Genomic DNA, 22,962 nt, shown 5'->3' on the forward strand with positions numbered 1-22,962 from the left:
GTTACCTTGACTCAGACCCAGTGGAATTCCAAGAAGCCCCTCTGATGCTAGAATGGTACTGGCCAGAAGGGTCTATGCTCCTAGCAAGAGGCAGAGGGATTCTTTAGTGGAGACACCCTCATGAAAAGAGACCCCAAGTTGTGAAATCTGCAGCTAATTCGATGTTGGACAGATGATGCATACCTGTAATCCCAGCTCCTCAGGAGGCTGAAGCAAGAAGGCTGAACATTTGAGGCCACCTTAGCACCTCAGTGAGACGGTGTCTCAAAATAAAGAAAAAAGCCTTGGGATGGAGCTCAATGGGGAAGTGCTGGCTTAGCATGGAGGAGTGCCCTGTGTCCCATTCCCAGTACTGAAACAGAAAAGAGAAGAGAGAAGTGGGAGGAGAGGAGAGGAGAGAAGAGAAGAAGAGGGGAGGGGGGAGGGGAGGGAAAGTGGGGAGAGGAGAGGAGAGGAGAGGAAAAGACTAAGTGAAGACATGCACAAAAGAGGATACGGGGGAAACAACTTCATCCCTCTGCATCTCTTTAGTAAAGACCTCTGGGATTGCATTGGCCCTACTGGATAAGCCCAGAAAATTTCCTCATCTCAGTATCTTTAATCCCACCTGCGAAGTTCCAAAAGTGGCATGTAAGCCAACATACCAGGTGTGGTCACAACATACGATAAATGTTTAAACTTTTAACATGTGTTACACTAAAAGACACACTGCCATGAATCCCCCTCAGAATCCTCCCTCTGGCACAGAACACACTCATCTATCGTTCTTGGCACTTTCTGCAGCAGATCTGGAGGACTCTTCCCTCAGGGTCTTTAGTTGCACTGTCCTGGCTGTCTCAATGTCCTGAATGTATTCAAAATGTTGGCCTTTCATGGTCATTTTAACTTTGGGGAAGAGCCGGAAGTCACATAATGCCAGATCCACTGACAAATGTGGATGAGGACTTTGTTATTTTTTTAATGAGCCTACTCCCTCTTGCATGACACTTGGCAGCAGCATCTGCCGCATTTTTGACCACACCTGGTAAAGACACTCAGGAAAGAGGACTTGCAGAACTGCTTCAGAAAGTACCAACAAGGAAGGGACGAGTGTGTTGGATGTGATGGAAAGATTTTGAGAGGAATTCATGTCAGTGTGCCTGTTACTATAATAGCTTTTATAAAAAATTTAAGCATACACCGTATGTTTGGATCAGCCCTTGTACGAATAGCTTTCAATGAATGATGTGGTTGAGAATGGCCTTTCCAAGTGTGTTCTGCTGCAGTGCCAGGCCATGTTCTGAGGCATGCATGGTGTAAACCTCCAGGGAGGGCTGCGGAGTGGGATCCTCCAGGCGGCTACCTATTCCCACAGCTCTGTTGAGGCCCACCCATTATATTCCTAGTCCATCCCAAATGCCAGCTCTCTTCTCTGTCTGTTGCTGATCCACTGGTTGTAGAAAGGTCTTCTCTGGCTTCCCCAGTGTGCATCTGTCAAAGGGAAAGTGACACAGGTCCTTGAGTCTAACCTGTTGGCAGTTAAACACATGCATGGGCAGCGATGAGGAGGGCGGGCAGGCGCTACGCTGAGCCTAGCTGCTATTTTGCATAAGCACCGCCTTCCTTGATGCATATTCATTAGCAATGTCTGTGGGCGTCAAGTTACGCTCCTCCCAGCAAATTCCTCCAGCCTGTTATCTTTACAAGGCATGAAATGCCACTAGGTGAGTGTGCGTGGAGACAGCGGGCATAGATGACGGGTGAGTCCCTCTCCTTGGCACACGGGGCAGCACTCAGAGCTCCCCGAGGCTGGGAAGTCATGCACTTTCAGTTGGAAAGGGGGTACACATTTCCCTTTTCAAAACTTTCTAAACCCAAGCTCATAGTTCACTTTAGAAAGACTATGACATTGCAGGTTTATTCTTAACAAAGGACCTGTCTTGCCAGGGTTCAAAGAGCAAACTTTTAGCTCAAGAAGGAACCAGCCTTCAATAAAGGGCTGATGGGAAGTGACAGTATTTTCATTTTTCTAAATAGAACCTCCATTTTCGTACAGGCTGGAACAGAGAGGTCATGGCTAATCACTGAGAAGGAACCATATGTTTTGGAAACAAATGCCCAGGAGGTAGATGATAATGCCTTTGTATTCTTGCCATTTCTTAGACCCAAGTGTCTTTCAAGTTCATTCTGTCTGGAGGAGGTGGGGTGTAAGAATGTGTTCTTCCAAAGTTTCTGCCAGACAGAAGAGGCTCTGAGAGAAGAGCTGGAGAAACCAGTATGCTCAACTCCCTTTTGTCTCCTTGCCCTCTGCAGGAAGATGAAGGTCAGTCTCCTCCTGTTGGTGCTTCTGTGGGAAGCCGAGAGCCAGCCAGCACTGAGGCCAAACTTCGTCCTGTTGATGGCTGACGACCTTGGCGTGGGAGATCTGGGGTGCTATGGGAACAAGACGCTCAGGTAGGGAAATGCAGCTGCTGGATGAACACACGGCTGTGGGTGCTGACCATGGTCTCCGCAGGTGATCAATGCAGGGACACCACATGAAAACGTTGAAAGTCCTCCATAAAACAGAAGTATTTGAGACGAGCTTGGTTTTCTCTTGCAATAATGGGGAAACGATGACATAAAGATAATTGGGTAGGGAGCTTCATTACACAAAAAAGATAATGCAGACTAAATTAATACCAGTGCTGTGGGGTGGTAATGGCTGGTGTTGATCCATGGAGATGCTGAGTCCTCGTTCTTCCCTGGGGATTTGTGGGAGTGAGGCAGAGAGACGGACATTGGCTTCTCTTTGGATGTGGTTGAAAGAGATGAATTATCTAAACCTTTGGGGGGCCCCAAGGTCATGGGGAGGACAGCAAGGGCGAAGTGTGACTCAGTCACAGCTCCACCCTCTCTACTAGCTGTAACACATGGGTAGGACTCGGTCCCTCTCTTGTAACCCAGAGATGGAGAGACTGAGCACTGAGGTCCCCCAGAGGGCATGGGTGGGGACAGATGAGTAGCTATTTTCCTCTGTTAGAGTTGGAGTTCGTGATGTGAGTAACCACTTGGACTGTTGAAGTCCATCCTAAACGACATGGTTCTCTCATTCCAGGACTCCCAACATTGACACACTGGCTAGTGGGGGAGTGAAACTCACACAACACCTGGCAGCGTCACCCCTGTGCACACCCAGCCGGGCATCCTTCATGACGGGCCGGTACCCCATCCGCTTAGGTAACCTACTGTGTGTGTCTGCCTATCGTCCTCCTCTGGAGGACCTCCGGGGCCAGTGTTCTGCTGGTTCTTAAAGGTGGATTTTTCTTGCTTCAGGAATGGCAGCGCTCACCCGGATGGGAGTTTACTTATTCACAGCTTCTTCTGGAGGACTTCCCACCAGTGAGGTGACATTTGCCAGACTTCTGAGGGACCAGGGCTACTCCACAGCACTGATTGGTATGAGACAGGGAGGACCTGGGCAAGGCTAGCAAGAGACTTGGGCAACCTTAGAGTGATGTCACTGATAAACTTCACATACCACTAAGTGAGGACAAAATGCTCTGCACTCTTTGGCTATATAGAACTGTGTTCGTGTGTGTGTGTGTGTAAGAGAGATGGAGAGATAAATGGTAATAGATGGCAGTATGAATGGACAGATCAAGGAAAGGATTAATGAACAGGTGATAGGAAGATAAATGATATAAATTGATAACAGATGGTAGAAAGAAAGAAAGAAAGAAAGAAAGAAAGAAAGAAAGAAAGAAAGAAAGAAAGAAAGATGATGGATAGGTAGATCATTGGGTGGATAGGCAGATGGATGGATGGATGGATGGATGGATGGATGGGTGGATGGATGGAGAAATCATAGATATATACATACATTGATCATTTGAGTGTATGGATGGATGGATGGGTGGATGGATGGATGGATGAATGGATATATGGAGGCATGGATAGATGGAGAGATCATATATATGTAGATACACACATAGATCATTTGAATGGGTGGATGGATGGAGAGACCATAGATGTGAAGATAGATAGATTGATAGACAGATAGATAGAGAATGATAGATGGATGCCGGGTAGAGAGATGGAAAGTTGGGTAGAGAGATGAAAGGAATAATTACAGAAGAGATGTTGGATGGCTATATGATAGATGAGAGAGATTATGACCATGATAAGTGAGTAGGATAAACAGATCATAGATAGATGAAATAAGTCATACATACATACAGAGACAGATAGAAGAATGGATGGATGGACTGATGGATGGATGGATAGATGGATGGATGGATAAGCTAAACAGAACATAGATGAGAAAAATGATAGACACATAAACAGACAACTAGATGTTCACACAGAGAGCTTCCGAAAGTACACATACACAGCTTGCTGTTGATGAAAGATTTTCATTTTACTTTTCAAAAATATAATGACATGTATTCCGCTCTTTGTCACTGTGCCAAACACCTGAAGTAATCAAGTTATAAAGAGAGAAGGTTTATTTAGCTCACAGTTTCAGAAGTTTCAGTACACAGTTGGTTAGCCCCATGGTTTGATACTGTGGTCACTGATCGTGGTGGGAGGGCATGGTGAAGCAAAACCTCTCACTTCATGACCAGGAAGTAGAAGAGAGCAAGAAGAAGAGGCTGAGTCCCACAATCCCTTTCAAAGCCATCCTCTCCCCAATGACCTCACTTCCTGTCAGTAGGCCCCGCCTCTTAAAGGTTCTACCACCTCTAAACAGTGCCAAGCTGAGAAGCAACTTTAACACATAGTTCATTGGGTATCCAAACTATGGCACATTTTGTCATACTTTGTCTAAGTGCATGTCTCCAAAAAAAATCTACTAGTGTTTTCCTACACTTTTGTGCCTGTTAATGTGTTTAGGTGATTTTATACTAAAGTTTTGGTTTGCTTTGTTTTATTTGGGTGTCTTTCACAGAATTGCAGATTTGTTTTTTGTTGTTGTTTGTTTTTTTTTCTGCTGGAGTGCATGGCTAATAACTTGGCATTTGTGGAATAAAACATGATAACCTATGTGGGTCTGTGAGTGGGAACCTTGGGCTGTAAAGTAGGTGGGCAGGACATGTGTTCTGGGGTGTGGAATTAGAAGCTTGACTTCCAGCCAGGGCATTTACTGGCACTAAAAGGTCTCATCCATTTGTATCCTCAGGGAAATGGCACCTTGGAATAAACTGTCACAACACAACCGATTTTTGCCACCACCCTTTACGCCATGGCTTCGATTACTTCTACGGTCTCCCTACAACCAACTTGAGGGACTGCAAATCTGGGGAAGGCACCGTCTTCTCTACGGCCTACAGGGAACTGGTGTTCTTTCCCCTGCAGCTCATAGGGGTCACCATGTTCACACTGGCTATGCTCCGCTTCCTGAGGCTGATCCTCGTACCCGTTGGTGTCTTTATCATCCTCTTCCTCCTGGCGGGCCTGATCCTTATCCTTTTCCTGTGTTTCCTTCATTACTTCCGGCCCTTGAACTGCTTCCTGATGCAGAACTATGAGATCAGCCAGCAGCCCATGTCCTTTGACAACCTCACCCAGAGGCTGACGCTGGAGGCGACTGGGTTTATACGACGGTGGGTGTCACCTTTTCTACTCCTGATAAAGGAATCTTGCTTATTCCCAAGGGAGGTGGAAGAACCATATGCTTACTGAAATCACCTTATACCTTCCATGCTGAATAGGTGTCTCTCATCAGACTGTCTGCAGAAGGGAGTCAGGGAATGACAGGGACCACATTTAAAGTAATTATGAAGCTATGAGGCTCTGGTTCAAGTGGCTTTGCCTATCCCTCACATCCTGTAGTTCTAAGGCAATTCCATGAAAAACATCTGCCTATCACAGGGTCCTATATCACCCTGGTCATTAATCTTCAGCACAGCAAACTGGTGAAGAAAAATAATGGCCTTTACTAAGCCCCAGAGTTTGCCCATGGAGTGTAAAACACATGGAATGATCCAGAATATTTTAGGCTAACCTTTGAGCCAAAAAATTTCTGTGAGTAAACTGGCTAAAGTGGATTATTTCTGTGGGATCTCTGAGATAGCTTTTATCCCATAGTTCTGAGGGTTGCATTTAGCAAATGAAATACCTGTCAATGGAGAAATAGACAAAACTATGAGTTATATAGACAGATACCTATATTATATTATACAATCCATAGAGTTTTCTGTCACTGTAATAAAATACCTGCAAAATTCAATATAGGGAAGGAAAGATCAATTTCTGCTCATAGTCTCAGAGGTTTTAGTCTGTGGTTGGTTCAGTCCATGACTCTGGATGTGTGTTGAGGCTGAAGCATCGTGGTGGAAAGGTGTGGTAGAACAAAGCTGCTCACCTCGTGGCAGGCAGGAAGCAGATAAAAAGGTAGGAAGTCACAGACAAAGGGATATGAGACAAAACACACCTTCAAAACCATGCCCCCAGTGTCCTACTTCATCTAATCAGACCCCTCTCTTACTAAGTCCATTAGGCTAGGAACTCATTAATGGATAAATTCGTTGCCACAGTTAGAGCCCTCACTGACGTATCTGGAAATGTACTAATTTGCTGGACATTTCCCAAGCAAATCATATTGATAATCAAGATGAAGCCAAATAAATATATTTAAATAGGTAGGCTGAAGGGGCTATATATGAACAATTGCTATTCCAAAGAAGTAACTGGACAAATATTTTTATTTTTTTCCATTTGTAACTTAGAGGAGAGTACTTTACAGAGAAGCAGAGTTGGAGACTCAAGGGAGTCTCAGCACTAGCAAGTCCCTGGGTTCATTGTCTGCTCCACAAAATTAAAGAGAAATAGAAATTTTAGCTGAAAATTGGAACTTTGGTCTTCATAGCAACTTTCTGGAAAATTTCAGAGATACTTGCATGATATAAAAATGGTAAAAGACATAGAGCCATAATGTTGACGAGAGTTAAATTGGGTGATGCAGAAGTATAAAATCAAGTAATGAAAGGTAAGTTACTATGATGGAAGTTTGTGGTAAGAGCCAGAAATCTGGAGAGAAAACAGAATATATGCATTTTTAAGGCATAGGAGTACTATATAGTTATGGGCTGATGAGAATGGTAGAACATGACTCACTCCGGAAGTGATGATGTCACTTCCTGGTATGGAAGTGTTTGTGTTCCCTCCTCAACATCTTGTGTGCATACAGAGTTCTTTTGGAAATCAAGAGTGGGTAGCAGTTCCTGAAGTGATGATGTCACTTCCTGGTTTGAAAAGTGTTTGTGTTCTCTCATCAACATCTTGTGTGCATAAAGAATCTTCTTTTGGAAATCAAAAGTGGGTAACTGTTCCCTCGACCATTGTTTTTGTAGTTATAAGAGACAGTGGAAGGAACCTGTTTATGTGGTCGTGCAGCTATGATGACCACATCCTTCACATCACTGATTTTGCAATAGATAAACCACAGGGTCTATTTTGTACACAGCTCTGTGGAGTGAGAAAGTATTTTATACAGGTCTAAGAACTACATGCTCATGAGTTGAATGTCTGCTATGGTTTGAATATTGTTGGTTGCTTCCTCTGGCCAGCATGGTGGACACTCGGTGCCCAGTGGGACAGTGTTGAGCTGATGGGGCATAGTCAGAGGTAGTTAGGTCATGGGGTGACTAATTTTCTGGAGACACCTGGACATCTTTGTATTATTGTCCACCTCCAGCAATGTCTCAGAAACATACAACAGAGAAATTAATGCCTGTTGTACAAAAATAACATTGTGAGACAACTCTCATGGTAGTGTGTTATGTTTTGGCAGAAATGCTTTAATCATATGAGTATATTATTGCAAGGCATTTTAACAGTTTCCTCAGAAGAACTTTGAGAATAACCAAAAAAAATAATTTATTGTCATAGGATATTAAAGCCTGGCCTGTGTATTTTGATTATATAAAGTTTTGTGTAATCTCTTCTAGGGCTAGAAATTCAAGATAGTCTAGCCACACCATATTTTGGAGGCTATGGCTATTGATTTATAATGAAAGAGTTATGTTTTCTTCCCCCAAAATAGATGACTCTGAGTGTAAAGACCAATGATCCATACTGGAGCACTGTATAATAAGAATGAGTGACAGTAGTAGCATTTGTAGACCATCACACCATTCATAAAATGCTTCTTATTTACACTGCTTGAAAATACTACTATTACAGACAACAGGGCAAAAGCCATCCTCAGATAAAATTGTCTTCCTGTGTTGTCTGAATTATTCAATAGATCAAATATAGTGCCCAAGAGGCCCAAATTACCTTCATAGGTTGCCAAAGAATCATGACAATGGTGACCTCACCTTGTCCATAAAGCAATTTTTCAAGGATCTCGGGACACATTTGTGTTTGTTGTCTCACTAGTCAGAATATCCTAAACAATTTAGGCAAGACCTGGCATCCCATGTGAGAAATGGATGGAGAGTTGGTCAGTAGCTTAAAAAAAATCCAATCAAATCAAGGACACCGTTAGTGTCTTAGTTGCTTTCTCATTGCTTAGATAAAATACCCAAAATCCACATATTAAATAGGAAAGGTGGACAAATCTAGTATTATACACCCATGACCCAGTATCACACACCCATGATCCATTCACCTATGTGTGTATGGAGCTTGGGGGGACATCTAGATGTAAGCCATGATAGCAAAATCAACCCAAAAGCTTTGCATTCAACATTGCCCCCATGAAGCCAGGCATGGTGCCACAGGCCTATAATCCCAGCACTTGGGAGCCTGAGGCAGGAGGATAATTGTGAGTTCGAGGCCAGCCTGGGCTACCAAGTGAGCTCAAGGTCAGCCTGAACTGCATAGTGGAGACTCTGTCTCAAAAAGACCAAAAAACCAAAACATTGCCCCCATGAAATAGGGATCTTATTTATGTGTATTATCATTTAAGAAACATTTTGGTGCATATGTCAGAGGGAGTGAGGAAAATGATTTAAGCTCTTGTTTATAAAATTTATAGTCTTTCCCTACAGCGTGGCACTGGAATGATTTATACTCAGGACTTTCTTCCTGAGGTGCTAGTTGGAGATGTTAAGATGTGAATGTCAGGGGGCATGAGCCAAAGATGTTTCATTGGTCTGCAATTCTCGCAAATGAGATCCATTTAGTCAACTCTGGTTTGGAGCTGGGATTGTAAGTGTGCATTTCCAGGTGGAGAGAAATGATGCTTTAGAAAATGTAACCATCCACTCCCTCATCTTCAGAGAAAACGTTTACGCATGAGGCACACTAGAGAACAAAGCTCAAATTCACCTCCCAAAGGATAAGACTTAACGATATTTAAGGCTGAGTTCGAGGCCAGTGTGGGCTACATAACTGAGTTCAAGGCCAGCCTGCACGACATAGTGAGACCCTGTCTCAAAAACAAAACAATACAAAAAACAAACAAACAAAAAGACATTTATGTGGCAAGGAAACAGGGCAATCTGAGATGTGGAAAAGTGGGGTAATTGTCAGTCTGTGCAGTTTTAGTCCAGCTTCACAGATCTTGATAGGGAAAGGCTGAAAAATGGTGGTTTCTGCGTGACTGATAGCAGAGTTTTCTGTCCTCCAGAGTCAAAAGTTGCCTTCACTTTTCTACAGGATAGCTTAGGTAGCTGCTACCATCATGATCTGCTTGATTGAGGTGTTCTTTGAAACAAACCTAGGGAGACAGTGACAGCACATTGCTTGGCTACGCAACTGATTAAGACAGGTGAGTTTTTAAGAATTCAACTAGAAGCAAGTAACTAAAAGCCAATGAACTGGGTAAGTCTAGAGGAATTATTCGGGTTTCCTCTCTGTTTTAATGTTTACATGCATTCCTGCTCTGAGAATCTGAAATATGAAATGTTTCCAAATCTGAAATGTTCAGGCATTGACCTCATGGCGCGATTGGAAAATTCCACACCATGAAACTTAGTGTTGTGCAAAGTTATTAAAAATGTTGCATAAAATTACTAGTAAGCTATTAGTAGAAGGTGTATTTGGAATGTTAATAATGCTACATTTAGTCTTTGATCTCCTCCCAAACATGTCTCTTGGTATATGTGCAAATGTTTCAGGAAATCTGAAGCCCTGGTAGTCACAAGTGTTTTTTGGATAAATGATGTTTAACCTGCGAAAACCACTGAGTCATTAATATTGTCTTTGCCATGGTGACGGAAAACACGCTGCTTATTCTGAAAGAAAACTAGAACTTTTGTGATGGTGGGTGAAGGTAGCAGGGTGATTTTATTCATTAAACAATATTTTCTTTAGTGCAGGTCAAAACTGAATTGACAGAAGGTGTCAAGCCAACGGGTAGGACAAAATTCATGATTTATGTCGTCTTGCCTGGAGAGATGAGCCTTGGTTATTCTGCTCTGTGAAAAGCCAGATATGTTGGCCCCTTTGCTCTCTATAAATTCATTGAAAACAGGGCTTTGTAATTGGGAAAACACTTAAGTTTAATTGTTTAAAGAAATCATTTGTCTTTTTCCCTGAGACTACGGACACCCTGGGTTAGAGGGGCAAATCTCCAAGAGATAAGATGATTTTAAACACACACAGGTAATTTGTATCAGTTATGGTACCCAACTATTGGATTTATCAATTGATAGGAAATTTGCCATGAATATGCTTTTCTCTGGGCCTTAGTTTATGTAAGTCAATATGTGAGTGTGAGAGTGTTTTGAGATGGGGTAATTGAAAGATAAACAAATGCTAATCCTTTGAAGTTAAGCCCCATAAAGGATGGCATCAGTTGCTCTTCAGTGTGTCCTTTAGCAAAGCATCTTTGGATTACAAAATCCCAAATTTGGAAATGGGGTGCAGTTCTATTTTTAATCTCCATCTCCCCCTAACATCCCTTCTCTCCCCTTTAATGAACCTTGCTTCCTGACTTCCCACCAGAAGAAAAGCACTGTGACATCACAATTACAGAGGGATTAGCCATGCTGATAATGAGTGTTAGTATTAACATTAGTATAAAATGATTATGCCTTTTGTGATACCATTTTCCATGCTTCTGTGATAAATAGTCTTTTCTACAGGCATCACTTGTTTAATCACAGTTCCCTAAAACCTATGACAGCTGATCAATATGTCATCCAGAGATATGACCTTTCATCCTGTTGGTTGGCTATCACAGTTTGGCTGAGACAAAATCCTGAAATACATTTGCAGTGCACCTGCAACCTTAGCATGTTGCATTTGCACCTGGGCTGCACTGTTAGTGGGCATGAGGGGTCACAGGTGATCTGGCATCATGTGTCCTTTGAAAAGGATCTTGGAAGTATTTCATTAGTGCAGGTAAGCGTTGAAGCCAGAAAGGAACAGGGGTGATATCGATGTTAATTCCTAGGAGGAAAACTCAATCAGATTGGAGATTAAAAAGGCAACAGGCTAGGTATGTACACACACATTCAGAGAAGTTTAAGGCTGGGGTATAGCTCTGTAGTAGAACTCTTACCTGCTTTAATTATGATCAAGGGCGTGATTAGATTCCCCAAGACCACAAAAATGAAAAGCAAAAAAGATGACAAGGAAAGAAAGAAAGGGAAAACTTTAAATAATTAAGAAGTGTTGTGAAAGCATCACATTGTCCAATAATGGGAGAAGACACTGAATTTGTTTCTAATTTTCACGCACCCACAAGCTATTTATTTAAGGTGGGAGGATGTTTTCTACTAAGTCTCTCATTCCACGCTGAGCTGACAGTAATAGAATACAGTTTTCCTTTGGAGTTTTGGAGGAACTGAGTCCAAGATCTCCTGCACATACCACCAGCCCACTTGTATAAAAGGGTGTAGTATTTGTGTGCAACTTGTACACATTCTCCCAAGCACTTTCAATAACCTTAAAGTACCTTATCATACCAGTACATACAAATGCTTGGGAAATACTTGTTACACTCTACTGCTTAGGTCATAATGGCAATTTTTCTTGCACAACTATGGAACATGTTCAGTACAGGTGCAACTATGTTTCCAATATTTTTAGACTTCTTTACATTTAATTACTCCATGTTTGCATTACATAACGATTACATTCATCCTGGAGAGCTGGTATGCGTGGACACCACCACGCATCTTATTTCTTCCCCTCTCCTCTCTTCTCCTTGCATGTCTTAGCTTCCTTCCCATTGCAAAGGATCCATTTTTTGCTCTGAGGTTTCTCGCACCTAGAAATAGGAACTACACCCTGCAGGACAGACAGCTGAGAGTGCACAGTTATGGAAAGGTGTTCCGCTTTGCCGTGCAGGATCCACAGCGTGCCACCACCACCTGGGGTGTGGATAAAGGTTCCTCAGCCTTCCCCTGGGAAATGAGGCTGCCACTGTACATTTCTGCAAGTTGTGCACGTGAATAGGTCAGACACTTATACCTTTAGGGAAAATGACTGCAAACGCTGGTGTTTAGGGTGGACCTCCGGAACTGATCTCTCTCTCAGAGCCAGTTCTGACCTCTGGAAGTTTGAGATCAGTTCCCCTGCCCTGGGCTCAGCTTCTGCGGCTATGAGGAGTGGTAGTTAAAGACAGCCCGGACTAACTGTGAACGCTCTCTCCTGAACTGTGGCTTCCTTCCCTTCCCTTTCTTTTCCAGTGTGTGAAATGCGAGACAAAAACAAACAAACAAAGCAACAGCCCTAATGCCTTAGCCATTTTCCAGGTCCTGCCTTTACAGAAAGAAAATCCTTTTCTTCTGAGGTTGCAATGGTCACGTGCGGCTGGTAATGCTGCAAGCTGCCTTCTGGGTTTTTAACAATTGGAACCAAAGCATGTGGCTGTTGACGGTTCCCTCTTTCTGCACGGGGTGCAATAAATTTGCAGGAGTTATTTATCGAAGCGCTTCAGGTAATGCAAAAGGAGTTGAACTGTTCTTGAGATACGTCCCGCCCAGGAGCTCCTGGAGCTGTCTGTTTTCAAGGTGGTAGTGACAGAGACACACACGTCCTCTCTCACGCTGGCTGTCAGGTCCGTGGGCTTCCCTGCCCTGGAAGGATCTTGTACCTTCACCTCAGAGAGAGCTGGCAGACACACCCAGGCGTGAATGGGGCACCCCATGATTTAGGATTCTGGGGCTTCCTTCTCATACATCGTTGACTTTATTTCTATTCTTGCACACTCCATCTTCTTGGCAGTGTGTTTTTGCAAAGCAGGCACAGTTTCCTATGTCTTCCACTTTTGCTTTTGTGTCTAAAGCCTAGCCATCCCACTGTGACTCATAGGGCACAGATACGTACAACGCTAGTATCTGTGGTCTCTGCTGTACAGAAAGGAAGTGTTCTGCTTTCTGCAGACATGATAGGAAAATCGTCCCATGAATAATACATTTGGGTGAACACACAAGAGTCCTCTCTCTTCTTCCACAGAGGCTCCTTCTGCACTCCGACAAGTCCTCTTTTGTTGCAGCACCCGTTGAACTCCGAGTTGATGGGTCTATGACTGCGCTTCTGTTAGTAACTGCCCTGTGGGATCGAGTTTATCTTGGGCTTCTTGCTTGCTTGTTGTACGCTCTTTATTTCTGTTTGTTCTTTTCCATCCTCATTTTAATGTACCACCCTCTTGTGATCTTCTGTTGACCGCTGCCTTTTTTCTTCAACCTTTTCTTTTCTCTTTTTTAAACTTTTAGACATGTGGACTGCTGTCCACAATCAGAGCACTCACATTGGCACCAGACTAGAGCCCAGAGCTGGAAGTTTCAAGACATGCAGTTAATGACTTTTAGGGGCATGCCCCATCCGTTAATTTTAGCCATGTCCAGGCATGGTGCTTGGAAGAGTGGCTTTTTTTCTAAATTTTATTTTATTTTAAAAAGAAGAGAAAAAAAAAGAAGAACAATCACAAAATGCAAACAAAACCAAGCAAGGACATTAAAAATGATGCAGAGTTTCAAACCAAATGACAGGTTTTAACAGTGGTTGTTATATTACAAATTGTTACCTTCAACAGGAAGATAGGAATTGACAGTGGTTGTTACATTACATATTGTTATCTTCAACCAAGTTGCTCAGGTTACCAGGTGTAAGAATGGAAGATTGATCCAACCATTCAAGAGAAGAGGAAAATAATAATGTAAAAGAACATTAGAGACAATACATAGTTTCACTACACATGATGGTAGGAATTCACCAATGGTTGTTACACTGCATGTTGTTGTATTCACATAAGTTACTAAGATTACTGGATATAAGCATGCAAAATTGGTTAAAATATATAAAAAGAAGTTAAACATTGACTGTTTCCCTCAATAAACTGCTGGACATCAGCAGTAAAGTTATGCCACCTACAAAGCATCGTACCACAGCAATGTATGTGCACCCGTGTTTATAGCAGCGCAATTTGCCATAGCTAAATCTGGGAAACAACCCAAATGCCCATCAATGGAGGAATGGATAAGAAAGATGTGGTATTTTTATACAATGGAGTATTACTCAGCTGTAGAAAAACATAAACTTGAGGCTTTTATAGGTAAATGGGTGCAGCTAGAGACCATACTCATAAGTGAAATAAATCGGACTGACATGTGTAGACATCGTATTGTTTCCCTAGTGTAATAACATGAAAGAGTAAAGAAAACCCAAATAGATAATATTTCAATAGATAATATGAAAGGGAAAGAAATTGTTCAATGGAAAGAATGAGTAGGATGAGTGAAAGAAGAAAAAGAAAGTACTAAGGCATAATATATATATACATATATATATACACATATATATGTGTGTATATATATATATATATATATGTATATATATGGCTTTTTAGACCCCTTGTCTAGTTCCTGTAGCTAGAAAGCCAAAATTAAGTGGGAAAAGAGCTGCGTGTGAAACTGCAATGAAACCATACTCCTGCACAGCTTGATCTGTTTCAAAATGAGCATGAAGAGTGTGGTTTTTTACTGGATTTGGGGAATGTAAGTCACTTTGCAGGACTGGAGTCTTCTTCTTTGGGAGGAGAGGAAGTTTTTGTGAATGACGTTCTCCGATGAACCGCAAAGCCCTTGGGCACAGCTTTCTTTGTTCGTTTTCTTGGTGGCAAAGTAATGACAATAATCTTTCATTTTATACTATTGTTTTTCAAAAAGGCACCCATCCCTGGAGGTGCACACATGGAATCCCAGCACTCTAGGAGGCTGAGGAAGGAGGATTGCAAGCTTGGACCTAGCGAGTGCAATTTTACCAACCTAACAAGACCTTGTCTCAAAATAAGATATTTTTCAAACATCTAGGAATGTAGCTCAGTGCAAAGCCTTGAGTTCAATCCCTGGTACTATAAGGAAATTTTTTTTTAAAATTCTCTTCAAGAGCAAGAATAAAAAAACACCAATATGGTTAACCATGACTTGTTTATTTGAACTGCCTCTGTCCACAGAAGAAGAAGTGCTGGTCTTAGTTTTCACTTACAGTGTTTTGTGCCTATGCTGTGTTTCACAGGACTAGGAGTTAATGCAAAGACAAACCTAACGGAGTGGATGGTCCCAGTAGATGTGAGATATTGAGATATTCTATGGGCAGAAATAGCATGGTTTTAATAGTTTGGAAATGGCTTGTATATTTAGGAAAGTATATATCTTTTAATTTTTAATTTTTTTGTGTTTTTGAAACTGGGTCTCTCTATGCTGTTCAGGCTGGCCTTGAGCTCACTTTGTAGCCCAGGCTGGCCTCCAACTCACAATGATCCTCCTGCCTCAGACTCCTGAGTACTGGGATTAATGGCATATGCCACCAGGCCTGACATCTTATTTTTTCAAGGTAAAGTTAGAGTGTGATACCTAATCCTAACATTGAAATATTTTCAGCTATCAGGAGGAGTTACATGATCCAATATATATGAAAGCAAAATCACCTCAGTTAACTAAGTGATTTCTTTGGTGGGTGGAAAAGGTACTGAGTGTAGGAGATCATCCTTTCACAGTGACAAGAGACTCAGAAGTTGGACGGAGTCATACCTACTCTATGAAGCAACTTTGGCGTGAACCATGATGTGTCGATATGCTCCTGCAGTTCACTGGACTGCCAGGCAGGGTTGCAAGAGCTGAGAAAGCTGATGCAGTATTTCATCTCATCCTAGAGATATTCTCAGTTTCTACCCCCTACCATTCATCATCGCCATGCTGGTGGTGATAGAAGAACAGTCATATGAAGGAAGTGGCCAGTGCCTGGCCCAGCATGACCACCACACATAAATGCTTCTTGTATTTTGGAGCAAATGCTCCCTTAGAAATTGTGTACATCCATCCATCCATCCATCCATCTATCCATCCATCCATCCATCCATCCATCCATCCATCCATCTATCCATCCATCCACTTCTGCACTTGGCAGTGTTGTCCAGCACTTTCTACAACCCAGGCAAGGAAGAGGTCCCAGGTATTCAACTGATGATAAAATCCCCCTGGTGCTCAGCCTTCATAGGGCTGCCTGGGCTGAGGGAAAATGTCTCTCAGAGATAAGGGAGATGATTTATGAAAGACTGGATGTTTTCCAGGGAGAGAAAGAATTCAGCATTTGGCAGAGTGAATATCAGGTTCCAGACATAGACCTGTGCATGTGCAGGCCCTGTTAGGGAGTAGTTAATATGTTGAGTTGCAGCATAAGATAGGTTTCCGAGTGTTGACGTTTGGGTAAGGTTTGTCAGAACTCTGTTGTGGTTTAGAACGAATATGTCACCCCAAAGTCACTTGTGTTTTAGAAGGTGATTAGGTCATGGGGTGCTCCACTAATTGGTGGATTCATCCAGATGAGTTCATAGCTGACCATGCCCTTAGGGGTTGGGGCTTGGCTGGAGGAGGTGGGTCCCCGGGGTATGATGTGGAAGGGTGTATTCTTTTCCCTAGTCCCTCTCTGCTTCCTGGCTGCCACAGGGTGACCAGTTGTCCTTTGCATTTCCCTGTGCTGTGATGTTTGTTCCTTGGAGCCAACAGACCACAGAACAACTCTCCCAAAACCTTTGAGTCAAGTGAAGCCTCCACTCTTTCAACTTCTCGGGGTCAGGTATTGTGTCTCAGCAAGCAGGAAGTTGAGTAATACCCTGTGCATGATGAGACAGGAGAACCGAAGAGCAGATGTTTGAGGAATTCACCTCAGGTTCACAGCACACGTGAAGCAAAGGGCTAGAATCCGAAGGACAGCCAGAGGGAGGCACCGTGAGGGCGGGGTTGTCATTGTGTTTGTCGGGCGCATGTCCAGGAACTGCCTCTGCACGCTCTGCAAAGTGCATAGACAGCCTGTGCCCCAGTAGCCTTCCAAGAGGCCTCTTGGTCATTATTCCTGTTGAGCTAGAAAGGAATTACTGATCCAACTCCAGAACAAGGTAAAAACTGAGTCTGTGATGGGACGTGCTTCTATCAGAAATCGACTCACGGTCAAGAAGGAGCTAAGTGCCTCACTGATCCTTTTCAGCCCTCTTGCTTGTGAAGCTTCTGAGCTTCATGGAGTGACCTCCCTCAGGGCCATGGTAGCAAGGGCCACATGGGACAGAGACATAGCATTCCCCGGCACATGAGTGTCCCCATCAATTTGGATGAAGTTGTTTTGGGAAAGGAAGGATGCAGATGACATGACCTTCTGCACGAAGACCCCATATGTTCCACCAAAAGACTTCTGGAATTAATAATGAAATTCAGCATTGTTGAGGAGACAGAAATAACTCACAAAAATCCATAGCATTCCTGTACTCCCCTCACTAACAAATGCCATTGGCAAGACCATTCGTCTCTCTGGATTCAACTGGAAATTCGGGGTGATTTGAGGTGTATTCTCTTCCTTTCCTTTTCATTTCCAAAATCCCAGTACTGATAGTTGAGGGTTCATTAAGGTGTGTTGTGTAGCAGCAGAAGAGCAAAAAAAATAGCCCTTTCAGGATGCTTCAATTCATATCACGCCTCTAGAGAGGAAAGACTATAATCATTTTTTAAAAATGCAGCCCATTGTCCCTTGCAGCCCCTACCCCGGCAGTTGCATTATGATAAGAGAAAGTCTCTGGGACCTAATGCAAATGTTTGGGGGTGCATCAAGGGTGACAGCAAGCTACTTCATATGGATTTACCCTTCTCCAAGGAGAGATCAACCATCAGCCAATTAAGCTATGGGATTTTGTGAGCTTTCAAGTGATATCATATAATATCAGAATGGTGGGTAGAAACTTTTTATTGCCACTCACCCTTTTGTTTTGTTTTGTTTTCTGTTGTTTCTGCAGGAATGCTGAGAAGCCGTTCCTTCTTTTCTTATCTTATGTCCATGTACACACGGCCCTCTTCTCTTCCAAGGATTTTACCAACAAAAGTCGCCACGGCCTTTATGGGGACGCTGTGGAGGAGATGGACTGGAGTGTTGGTAGGTGTGACGCCCACATTTTCTGAGAAAGCGGTTACCTTTCGTCTCCTATTTTATGAATTCTCCCTGAGGTTCCTGATGTCTGTCTAGACAGCAAGTGTGTTTGCTTTTCTTCTCAAAAAAACGTAACCGGAGAAACATGAGTTCAGGAAGGTAGACAGAATGCAGAAAGCGTCTTTCATCTTGCCTGTGCGGTAGTTGTTGCCGGTGAGGAGAGCGCTGGGTCCGTGTGTGACATGCGTGAGGAAAGAAGGCAACGCATGAGCCCTTACCTGCACTGCTGAAAGTACCAGTTAGAGCTGAACGGTACCGAAAGTAGACAAGTAGGGAACCTGGGATCTCGGCACCAGCAGCTGTCTGTACTGGTGGGCATCTCCAGCCAGCGCCGTGGGCTACACTTTGCACATGCGCATTCCTGTGTCTCAGAGTGCTGCTTGTGGCTTCTAGAACTCACTTTCTTGCTGTTTTGTCTGCACGTGGACAAACAGCCCCTCATTCCCGGTGTCTTTCATTCTCTTCCTAAGCAAACCACCCTATTTCTGAGAACTCAAGCACTTTTTTCTTTCAGTGGCACTTGGAAGACTTCCTTATGGAGGCTTTGTGCAAAACTTAACTGGGCTCGGTGGTGCACATCTGTAAGTCCAGCCCTCCCGGGGGTCTGAGGCAGGAGGCTCTCAAGTTTGAAGGCGCTCCGAGCAATTGAGTGATTTAGCAAGAACGCGTCTCAAAGTCAAAATAATAAATTGAAATAAAACAAAAGAGGGATGGGGGTGTAGTTCAATGCAAACTCCCTGGGTTCAGCCCCCAGTTTGCACCCCCAAATGCTCTGCATATCTCCCTGAGATCATTACTATGCTTCCATTTGTTTTGCACAGCTAAACAGCTCAAGTGTGAGGGTGGAAACCAGGGCTTAGTACATGCTAGGCAAGTGCTCTGCCGCACAGCAGCAGCCCTTGTTCTTATCATTTGATTTTTATTTTTTCTTTTTAAACAGAGTCTTGCTAAGTTAATCCCTGTTGGTCTTGATTGTGTGATCCCCCTGCCTCAGCCTCTGTAGTAGCTCGAATTACAGGTGTAGACCACCATTCCTGGCTGCTTTGTTTTTTCTTATGTCATAGAGCACTAACCATTTTAAGAAATAAAACTGGATCCTTCTGGGAGCTCCTACCCCTTCTCTATCTCTCTCTGTGAACTCAGGTGACAACTTTAATCTCCTGGCCTTTTTTCTGTCATGTCAGTGTGAAGGATTCAGAATAGCAGGTTCTAATTTCCTCCCCAGCAGTGTGCAAGGCCATAAAATCACAAGAGTGAGCAGAAAAGACAAGTGCTAAGCAGGAAAAAGAAAACCAGTTTTCTCTGTGTCAGGCTCTGTAAAAACTACACAGCACTCTGGGTGTTTCCATCTGCCAACACCCGCTGGCCCCTTCCTCTTTTAACCTTTCTAAAATTGCTTGGAGATCAGTTTACATTTTCTACACCTTGGCAGTGTAAATCAGAAGCATATTTGCAGTGTGAATCAGCAGATCATTGCCTCTCTGTAATGAGTGTTAGATTTTAACGTGTTGAGCTTCTTAACACGACTGGGAGTACTGCTGGCTAGCACGCACGCACTGACATCATCGCACTTAATTTTTATTTAATTATAAAAGCACAAATACCTACTTTCACACATTAAAATGTTTATATTTCAGTGTTGTGCTACCACTAGTTTGCCCTCTAGGATATTTGGAGATTATTTTTCAGTCTTTGAGATCTATGTAAGACCCAGGTGTTATGTTTATATATATTTATACATGACCTTCCTCCCTCCCTCCCTCCCTCTCTTCCTTCCTTCCTTCCTTCCTTCCTTCCTCCCTTCCTTTCTTCCTTCCTTCCTCTCTCCATCCCTCCTTCCTTCCTTTTCCATTGCCTTATTTTCCTTTCCTTCCCTTTGTTTTCTTTTCCTTTCCCTTCCCTTCCTTTCCTTCACCAAAAGATAAAATCTTTTTCCCAAGCCATTCCATTAATTTTATAGGAAATTTTTGCTGCTTTATAAGTTCCATTCATCTGAGTGTTTTCAGGAACATTTTATTTCATTTCATTTTATTTTTACCAAAGACCTTTCTGTATTAACCAAAAGTGGATTGTAACATCCTGAGTTATCGTACAGTAACATAAAGGTGAGGGTTGGAAATGGATCAATGAACAGAAACCTTTTCCATGAGAAAGCTGAGACAGAAGCAGTAGCCACAGAAGGTCCTCCTCAGTTACTCGGTGTTTGCTTTCCAATTTCTTTTCTTCCTTTGTAAAGGACTGCATGTTATTTCTGCAAATGACTGAGTTTCATTCTGGTAGACTTGTACATAAACCACATGTGGATCCTTTTCTATCACCCCGTGGCCCTTCTTATGGAACTGAATTTAGCTTCTTCTTTTCCCATGGTCCCTTCCTCCTGCAAAATGCTTGAGGGTCCTGCTGTGATAGCCTCCTCCCCTGCGGGTTTCGCTGTGCCTGGCAAGGTGTACTCTCACATGCTCCTGTAGTTTATGGCTTTATTCTCAGGCATGCGATTGCCCTAGGTGGAGCTGCTCAGTAGCTGGAGGAAGGCTGACTTCACAGCTTGGCTAATGTTGCAGAAGGAGCCTGGCTGTACATTTGCCATGCTAGGACTATGCTACTGTGTGCAAATTGGTGGGGTGCTGAGCATGTTTTTAGCAGTCCCAGTCCCTGCGTGGTGAGAGCTCACCACACACCTGGCCCTGGGTGATGCATGCACGACCTCCCCGTGGGCTCCCCAGGGTACACAGGGCAGGTAGTCGTCTTATCACACCCATGCTGCAGGTGAGGCTTGCAGACGGTGCAGAACTCCTGGTTCCAGGCATTGGCTCCATAATGGATGAGCAAGCAGGTGTTAAAGACCCACAGCCTGGGATCCACATCACCTGCGTCCTCCTCTTTCCATAGCATAAGGGAAGCTGCACAATAGCCTCCCATGGTCAACAACGACCTCCTGGGAAAGAGGCGGTTCATTCATGAGTCATGCTGTGCATGCCTGCTGTGTGCCTGGTAGTTTGTAGGCATCTGGGACAGAGTGAGGGTAAGACTCTTGGCTTCAAGCAACATAGCAGCTACGAAGTGATGTAGTGTTCTCCCAGGAGATGTTAGAGGAACTTAGGGCAGGAAGTGAGGAACGTCCTAGGGTGGAGCCAGGTAACATTCAGGAGCACCTTTGAAAGAAAGGGATAGGGACAGTGAGCACACTCAGCGTCCTCCCCACTGCAGCAGCCCATACACATCTGCTGTGGAATACCTGGAACAGTCAGGGCTGTAGGGCAAAATGTGATTTCCAGTCCCAGTTCATTTGGAAGCAGCTGAAGATTGGGAGGAAACAAAGTGTAAAATCGCATTGTTTTCGATGGTGCACTGGGGCACTTTGGGGTGTGTCTTTCTGGCTGTTGGGGACAGGGCGTGACGCTGGCTACAGACCTGTGCATGTGGTGGGGGTTGCAGCCCGGAGCAGGTGGAAGGAAGCACAGGAGGTGTGCGGGTGCTGAGTGCCTTCTCGGCAGCCTGTAGCATCCCAGCCCTAGCATCGGAGGCAGAATTTGCATGCAATCAGCGTTCATTTCCAGCCCCGCTGCTATTAATAGAGCCTCGCAGAGGACTCATAAATCAGCGCCTGCTCAGGATTAGACCAGCAAGTTCTGTATTCTTAGGAAGAGAAATACAAGCAGATGATGAGAAGGTGAATGCTAAAACAAAAATATACCTCCACCGCTGCTAAGGGTTGGACCCAGTGGTGTTTTTGAGGTTCTCCCTTTCCAATAAGAACAAGGAGACTTTCTCTTTAGGTGGAAAAAAAAATTAAAAAGCAGCCACAAGCTGGTGAGCATGCAGGAATCTTCCTGAGTTTAGCGTTGAGAAGCTCGGCATGTGTAGCGTGGCTCCACACACAGGGGGATTCCTCAGTTTCTCCTCTTTGATTCTGCACTCCTCCCTGGTCACCCACTCCTGACGTCTGGACAGAGCTAGCTTCTGTGGGCACAGAATCAGTGAAAGCATAAAGTACGGCATGCATTTATGAAAGAAGAGCTGGGAGACGTGATGGAATCAATTCCTGTCATGCCTGATACCATATAGAGAGCATTTCCTGGTCCTCATCTCCACCCAGGAAGTTTATATCTGTAACCCCATGGAAAAATTAGTGGAATTCTAGAGTTAATTCCAATCTACCACTTCCAGTGTAACCCATGGTGAGAGTAAAGACACAAAAACATATTTGTAGCTATGGGGAGCCAAGGGGTCCTAGGCCCAGCTAGGATAGTGGCTAACCAGAAAAAAGGCCTTGACCCAGGGCTGAACCCCAGGTTATATTAATTCATGAAGAAGGGAGTGGCTTGAGGATCAGTGAATATGAGAGTGCTGGGAAGTAGTTGAGTGCTGTGCATTAGGGTGGGTAGGAGGGCCGAAATTACCTCTGCAGTATGGAGAGAGAGAGAGAGAGAGAGAGAGAGAGAAACAGAGACAGAGACAGAGAAAAAGAATAATCTGCATAACACAGTTAAGGTAGGATCTAACCCTGGGATGAGTGCTTTTGAAGCAAGAGGAAGGATTCTGAGAGGGATTAATGAATGGCAAGGTGTCTTTTACTGTAACAAATGTTTTTAAAATTTAAACATGTCCATTATATTTCAATCACACTCA

General features: G+C 43.6%; 1 protein-coding gene across 7 annotated transcripts in view; it reads left to right on the forward strand.

Annotated features, from left to right (window-relative positions):
- The window catches only part of Sts (steroid sulfatase (microsomal), isozyme S), a 167,412-nt gene that overhangs the window by 79,728 nt on the left and 64,722 nt on the right, over positions 1-22,962 (forward strand). For 6 of the 7 annotated variants that reach the window (XM_013505578.1, XM_013505577.1, XM_005406533.2 and 3 more), the window contains 5 exons: positions 2,293-2,433; positions 3,077-3,198; positions 3,295-3,417; positions 5,141-5,564; positions 18,143-18,279. In XM_013505578.1, the coding sequence (XP_013361032.1) occupies positions 2,293-2,433; positions 3,077-3,198; positions 3,295-3,417; positions 5,141-5,564; positions 18,143-18,279 (947 nt within the window). Of the gene's footprint in view, positions 1-2,040; positions 2,105-2,292; positions 2,434-3,076; positions 3,199-3,294; positions 3,418-5,140; positions 5,565-18,142; positions 18,280-22,962 lie in introns of those variants that run through there. The other variant, XM_005406534.2, reaches the window with a different exon arrangement.

Source organism: Chinchilla lanigera, unplaced genomic scaffold, assembly GCF_000276665.1.
Source record: "Chinchilla lanigera isolate Chin_1 unplaced genomic scaffold, ChiLan1.0 scaffold00098, whole genome shotgun sequence".
In the NCBI taxonomy this organism is placed as follows: Eukaryota; Metazoa; Chordata; class Mammalia; order Rodentia; family Chinchillidae; genus Chinchilla; species Chinchilla lanigera.